Here is a 7,673-nt window from a genome sequence, read left to right on the forward strand (position 1 = left end):
GCTACCCCCGTCATCAGTACCTAAGTATGTTAATTTGTGCAAACCACAGGGACTAACTATGTAATTAACTCAATTTCTTTTGTTATTTAGTCTGTGTTTACATGTGTTTTGAAATCACTACGAGCGTGTTGCGAACGGAACTGCTGACAAGAATAAAAAGAAAATGTAGAAAAAAACGCTAAAAGATAACCGAAAGAAAATCAACCAAAAACGTTGTATGGTAACGATGTTGTTCGTATGAAACCCGTGGCCAGAGATGAGCAAATTGTTCTGGGTACCGGTACCAAATTTGCCGAACCGAAAGATCTTAAGTACCAATTCGGTACCGACTTTTGGCATTCCTAGTACCGGTTCACTATCGTTTTTTACCTTCATATACCGGTACCGTAACCGGTATTTTTGGTATAAGTACCAATTCTGTATCGGTTGGCACCGAGCTCATCCCTACCCCTGAAACTAAAAAAAGAAAAAAATAAAAGTTGAAGAAAATCAACAAAAAAAAGTTGTACGATATCGTTGTTCGTTCGGTAACCGTGTTCAGGGATGAGCAAATGGTACCGGGTAGCAGCACTGAATTTCCCGAACCAAAAGATTTCCAATATCAATTCGGCACCAACTTTTGACGTTTTTTGTATAAGTGCCGGATTTTACCTTCATGTATTGATACCGAGCAGGACCGTCCTGGTATTTTCGATACCAATACTAGTTCGATACCGGTTGACGCCAAGCTTATTCCAACCCCTGATATAAAAAAAAAGATTAAAGTTAAAAAGTAAAGAAAATAACTATTATTATAATATTAAAATAATAAAAAAATAAAAAAAACTATATATTATTATAATATTAAAATCACTATTCATTTCATTTTCGTTATTAAATAAAAAATAAATAAATAATAATACAAAAATAAAAAAACTACATATTATTATAATATTAAAATCCCTATTCATTTTATTTCCTTTATTAATACATAGTTATTATTATAATATTAAAATAAAAAAATAAAAAAAAACTATATATTATTATAATATTAAAATCACTATTCATTTCATTTTCGTTATTAAATAAAAAATAAATAAATAATAATAAAAATAATAAAAAAACTACATATTATTATAATATTAAAATCACTATTCATTTTATTTCCTTTATTAATACATAGTAATAATAATAATAATACATCGTAATAATAAAGTAATAATAGTAATATAACTCCTACATGTTTTCAAGAAATTAATATTGTTCATATATATAGAATCTTTAAAGCTTTGGTCCAATTTGGACCAATCAAAGGGTCACTCTCAACTCTCTTGTTTTCTTCTCACAAGGTTCACCAAATTGCCTAATTAAAGTCTAAATGTTACTTTGAAAGTAATGATACCAAAATCCAAAACAACATTATTATAATTAACAATTGTACATCATGCATCAAGATTTGTACCTTTTAGAGATTTGTCCTAATAAAAAACTCTCCAACTACTCTAATAAATTCATACAACCTTATAATTACTTCTCTTGAGATACTTAGATACAAGAATGGCACCATGGGTGCTAGTGCTACCCTTGTTCTATCCCAACTTTAAAAGTAAACTCAAATTTTTCCAACTTATAAGAATTTGGCCCATATTAATCATTTTCCAGCATAGGTGCATTTAAATCATTTAAGGAGTCTGTAGGTGCACTTAAATCATTTAAGGATGCCAAATTCTTATATTTTAGAAAATGACTAATAGGGGCCAAATTCTTACAAGTTGGAATCGTTGGAGGAAATTTTTAACGTTGAGATTATTGTCAGCCAATAGATGAAACTTAGGATTATTAAAATCCAATAACCCATTTTTAATAAAAACCTCATTGTAATTAAGATACAACATCAAAAAAAGAATTTACAATATCAAATAATTCATTTCTCTTTTCAAAATCACTCTAATTAAGATACAACATCAAAAAAAGAATTTACAATATCAAATAATTCATTTCTCTTTTCAAAATCACTTTTTTTAGATTTTTTACACACGTGTAAATATAACAAATTTACACATGTGTAAATGGCAAACTTACGCATTTGTAAATTTTCTTTATTTACGAATTCACGTAAATTTAAACGTGTAAATTAAATTTCTAACATTGTATTCGAATAATATAATGATAAGCGTAGAAAAAAATTGAATTTGAATTGTTTTTTACCAAGTTCTCGCGGTTTTTTCATTTGTCCTCACGGTTCTCATAATTTTTAACGTTCTCATTTAAACCTTCCCCTCGAAGAAAAGAAATCTTAAAAATATTGATATGATAATAAGGGGGGGGGGAGGGGTGGTTCACTAGTGATAGTTTCTATCACTCCCACTATCCAATCAAATCATGCCATGTCAGCACCCAATATTCTATCACTAGTGATTGAAATGTAGGGGGGTGGTATCACTAGTGATGGGATTCCAATGTACACGTATTAATACACAATGTACAAGATACACATTCATCACCCTCCAACTTCAACGCGTTATATATATAACTCGTTATACTTGACCACGAGTGATGGGAATTGGGCAGGGCGATGTTCCACGAGTGATACAATAGTATCACGGTATATAACTTGACCACCCCGTGTGGCCTAATAAATAAATGTGTGTTGCAGGAATTATATTAGTGGAGATTATCTTGAAGGATGGCTTTCAACTACATTTATTTATACAGCAATGACGGATTATCCAACACCATCCAATTTTCTTGCTCCAATGCCGGCTTATCCAATCAAACAGGTAATTTGTTTGATGCTTTACATTTGTGACAAAACATGTTGTCAAAGTACATAGTTTTTATAAGGGTTGTTCTCAAATTCTTGAAAAAGTAATTTTTTTTTGTTTGAACGGTAAATTTGGATCATTGACGGACCACTGGAGTATTATCGTGCCACCAGCGGAACCAATCGATCATATCCATCTCCACTAGACAATAATGCTTATATACCAATTTAGGAAAAAACTCAATAAATATGGGAAAAACCCTCTTGTGGGAATCGAACCCAGGACTTCATACACAATTACACACACGTACACATATATCTAGGTGAGTTTATATTACCCACGTTAGATGCCTATGGCCTAGCGGTCTAGTCCCCAACAAAGGTGGTGTGTGTTCAACTTCTTACAAGTGCAATGTTAGGTGATATTCAGGTGTAAAAATCGCGTGTTTAAAAAATTAATTAGATACTTAAAAGAACTAGACAAAATAACACAACAATCATAAACCATATAGTTATTGGGTATTTAGCCTCATTTTGAGAACTTTTTTCACATCTTGAGTTAAATACATACATTTCTTTGGAACGACTTAATCGACTTGACTAACTATATTGAAATACACAGATGTGTAAGGCAATTGACAACCCTAAATTAGGGAACAACACATTTGCAAAGCTGTATCATACGGCCAACATCTACTACAACTATACTGGGGACGTTTCCTGTTTTGATTTTCTTGATGATTCCGATCCCCACGACCTTGGAGGATGGCAATGGCAGGTAGTAACTATTACTAGAGAGCAATGTGTGAAAACAAACCATATAATAGCTAACGCTTCACATGAATTTTACTTTTATTTTTCAACAAATAATATTTTTTTGACTTTGAAAAGTCAAACGAAATGCTGATTTGATTTGGGCCAGGCCTGTACAGAGATGGTGATGCCAACATCTGGAAATAACAAAGAAAGTATATTTCCGGCCTCAACATATAGCTTTGAGGGCCATGCCCAATACTGTGAAGAAGCTTATACTGTCAAATCAAGGCCCACTTGGATTACTACAGAATTTGGTGGACATGTATGTATACATAGTTTCTTCTTTTTATATAAAATTTAATTTAAGTAAAGAGTTAACTTTGGTTTTGTTTCATGTGGTTTGGTCATTTTAATGGTTTTGCTCCAATAGTTTAAAAGTAGCCATTTTCCTCCCTATGGCTTCTACGTTCCATGCGTTCCTCCAGAAATTTGTTGTTCTAAAGAACTAAATAAAAACAAAAAAGGTGGGCACTAGATGTTACGTGACAGCTATATTTATGATTTCGAAACAGAAAAGGCAGTAATTTCAGTAAACTAGGGCGGGTAAAGCAAGTGTCACGCGGGTTAGGTAATGGGACAAAACATGTAATCTTTACATAATATAACGGGTCGGATAGGGCCAATCGAATGACTCCAACAATTTGACACTTTAGCTTAGTCTATTGACCCGTTACAAACAAAACTTAACCCAAATCGGCCCATTTGTATACAAATGGGTCAAAATGAACGATTGAATCATGTTATAAATAAACATCCATTTTACAATTTTGTCAAGATGAACGGTTGAATCATGTTAATCTTTTGCATTTATAATGTATGTTCTACTAATCACATTGCTGCAATCAAATCAACCTACTTACAAGCAAGAACAACCTAATTCAAGACGGTAAAAAAAATTATTTTTTAGAGTAAACAAATGGATGACTGCTAGATCCATCTTGTTTTGCTATAGCGGGCGCTATGCTCGCTATTAACAACTATGCTTTGGGTGACCTGTTTTTCTTTTAAGCTGCATTCTTATTTTGACCATTTGAGTATTTAACCAGTAATAACCTAATTGCCACCTCTCGGCTGCAAACGGCTGCACAGTGACGTTTAAACGGCGTTATGTATCAAAGTGACGATTTCGCCGTAAAGGGCGTTTAAACGGCTGCGTTTGCAGCCGTTTAAAACGCCCTTTACGGTTGCAAACGCGGCCGCAAACGGCTGCGATTTCGCTGCCGTTTGGGGCTGCGTTTGCAGCCGCAGAGGGACCTGTTTAACATTAGTTCAATATATTTTTGCACGATTGACCCGTTTCATATTAGATTGATATCTAATAAATTTTTTGGTTTTCAGGACGAGAAAGATGGAGGATGAAATGGAAATAGAAGGAATTAATCCGGAGCAGCCGCAAAAGCAGAAGGGTCCACCGGCGGATCCTCTCCTGAATCACCCGTATTTGGAGGTTCCTCCGGAGTCCGACGCTGCTCTCCGTTGCGACAAGCTTCGGAACATGCACGTCGGTGCCCATTTTGCGGTTTCTTGGAAAACCCTCCGGGAGCTCGCAGCTGAAGATTGGGCGCGTGAGTTTGTTCCCCGTGATTCACCGTGGGATCGACTGTTTGAGCTAGCATTTACGCCGAGCTACAGGGAGATACTGATCGAGTTTCTGTCGTCGTTCGAGTTTCATCTTCGTCGGCCAGATCAGGTTGTGGACCCTGCGCAGACCCCTCCCCTGCCCGAGGTTTCTTTTCGCATGGCTGGCCAGACGCGTTCTATGTCACTTGCAGAGTTTGCGGTGCATAGCGGTTTGTATACGGAGGCTGAGATCGCTACGGATCTATATACGACGGTACGTTTAACACAAATTTTGTATTGTTATTATTATTATCTTAATATATAACATTTAAGATTTAGTATTAATTTAACGTTTAATAAACATTCGTGTAAACAGGGGTTGGTAATGGTTGATAAACCCACACTTTTAGGGTTTTGGGCTCTGATCGCGGACATCGATCACTGGGACAACCGACAATCCAAGGGGAGGGTTACGACGATTAAGGATCCGCTCTTCAGGTACGTTAGTTATTATTATTTTGATAATAGTTATGATTATTTAAATAGAAAATATATTTTTTTAAACCTAATTTTTTTTTTCTAAACAGAAAACTGTTTTTTTTAAACAGAATTTTTTTAAACAAATTTTTTTTTAAACAGAATTTTTTTTAAACAACTTTTTTTTGACGATCTTAGTTTTGACGCTCGTAACGCGCATACGGTCCTAACGAGCGTCGAAACTGAGTTCGTCGTTAAAATATATATTTTTTGTTTATTATTTAGTCGAAGTCGAACCGTAAGGCGCGTAGGTCCCTAACGGGCGTCAAAACTAAGTTCGTCGTTTTATATTTTAACAACGATCTTAGTTTCGACGCTCGTTAGGAGCCTACGCGCCTTACGGTTCGACATGGACTAAATAATAAAAAAAATATAATTTAACGACGATCTTAGTTTTGACGCTCGTAAGGCGCGTACGGGCCTAACGAGCGTCGAAACTAAGTTCGTCGTTAATTTTTTTTATTATTTAGTCGAAGTCGAACCGTAATACACGTGGTTTTTAAAAAATATAACTTTTTTATTATAAAGTTTATATAATTAGATTTATTCAATCCATATAATACATATGGTTTATAAAAATATAACTTTTTATTGTTTGGTATATAAAATTACATGTGCTCAACCTGTATAACACAGGAGGTTTTTAAAAATGTAACTTTTTTTCATTATTTAATATATAAAATTAAATTTACTCAACCCGTACAATACACAGGTTCTTAAAAATACAATATTTTTTTATTATTTAATATATAAAATTACATTTATTCAACCCATGTAATAAATGAGATTATGTTGTTTTATTATTTGATATATAAAATTACATTTATTCAACCCGTGTAATAAACAAGATTTTTAAAGATATATAAATTCTTATATTATTTGGTATATAAAATTACATTTATTTAACCCATGTAATACACAGGGTTCTAACCTAATCTATCTACTATAATAAAAGAAACCAAGTTTTGTACACGTGTCATTCATAGAAGACATCCTCAAATCTATACTTATCTTATACTAGGTTAGTTACCCGTGTATTACACGGGTTGTACAATCTAAAGTATACAATTAACAACTTTATAAATAATGGAAATGTAAATGGAATTACATATTATATTAAATAATGTCATAAGAGTAAAACAATTTCAAAACTAAAGATCAAATTCGAAACTAAGATCTACTTGCTTTTGAAAATAAAACTTCATTAAAAAACCAACCAACCTCCGACCCAAACGGGCAAAAGGCCAATACGAAACTAAGATCTACTGCAATTGTAAACAGGAATACTCATGCAGGTTGAAATAAATGGTGTTGACATTTTCATCCATCTAGAAGCCTTGCTCTACAAACTATAAACAAAAAACAGATACAGTGTTAAGAGGTCTAACCACTCAAGTTTATGTTGTGATATTTCCTAAAATAGTGACTTGCGTATGTGTTACCAGTTCCATAGAACAGGTTTTCACAAACATATGTACGGGTTAAAACAAATGGTTTAAAAAATAATAAAGAATGCCACACACCTCACAAATTGTGTATACCAGCTTCAATATCACCAATTTCACCTCACTATAACTTGCAGACAAAAAGTTTTTCAAATACCCCAATATGAGTTAACAAAAGAAATAAAAATATGCAGAACAATGAACTATAAAACTGATTTGGAAACAAACTCACACATCTGATCTTATGCAATTTGGAAACTGATTTGAATTTTCATTACCTAGGTATAGTTATAATAAAAAAAAAATTAGAATTAGGTTTTTTGTATAGCTGATCGAGGTGTATATAAGAAATATCTCAAATCTTAAAAAAAATATACGAACAGAACAAAAGCCCAGTCTGATGCATTCAAAAAATAATAACAGCCTAGTCTGACCCGTTTCATTAGAAAGAGGATACCATATCAGCCTAGCCTGATCCGTTACACAAAAATCAACCATCGATATCAATCCATAAACATTAAAAAAGCTACCCATATTTCCATCTAGTTTTAAAGCTTCGGGTCAAGAATGCC

At 33.4% G+C, this 7,673-nt stretch overlaps 1 protein-coding gene across 1 annotated transcript; it reads left to right on the forward strand.

Annotated features, from left to right (window-relative positions):
* Positions 1-2,636: 2,636 nt before the first annotated feature.
* On the forward strand, positions 2,637-6,956 carry LOC110922836. The gene is made up of 7 exons (XM_035988160.1): positions 2,637-2,759; positions 3,366-3,521; positions 3,666-3,821; positions 4,072-4,079; positions 4,898-5,393; positions 5,496-5,617; positions 6,938-6,956. The coding sequence occupies exons 1-7, from the start codon at positions 2,697-2,699 to the stop codon at positions 6,954-6,956; spliced, it is 1,020 nt and encodes a 339-aa protein (XP_035844053.1). The 5' UTR covers positions 2,637-2,696.
* Positions 6,957-7,673: the final 717 nt, after the last annotated feature.

The sequence above is a fragment of the Helianthus annuus genome, chromosome 3, assembly GCF_002127325.2.
Source record: "Helianthus annuus cultivar XRQ/B chromosome 3, HanXRQr2.0-SUNRISE, whole genome shotgun sequence".
Classification (NCBI taxonomy): domain Eukaryota; kingdom Viridiplantae; phylum Streptophyta; class Magnoliopsida; order Asterales; family Asteraceae; genus Helianthus; species Helianthus annuus.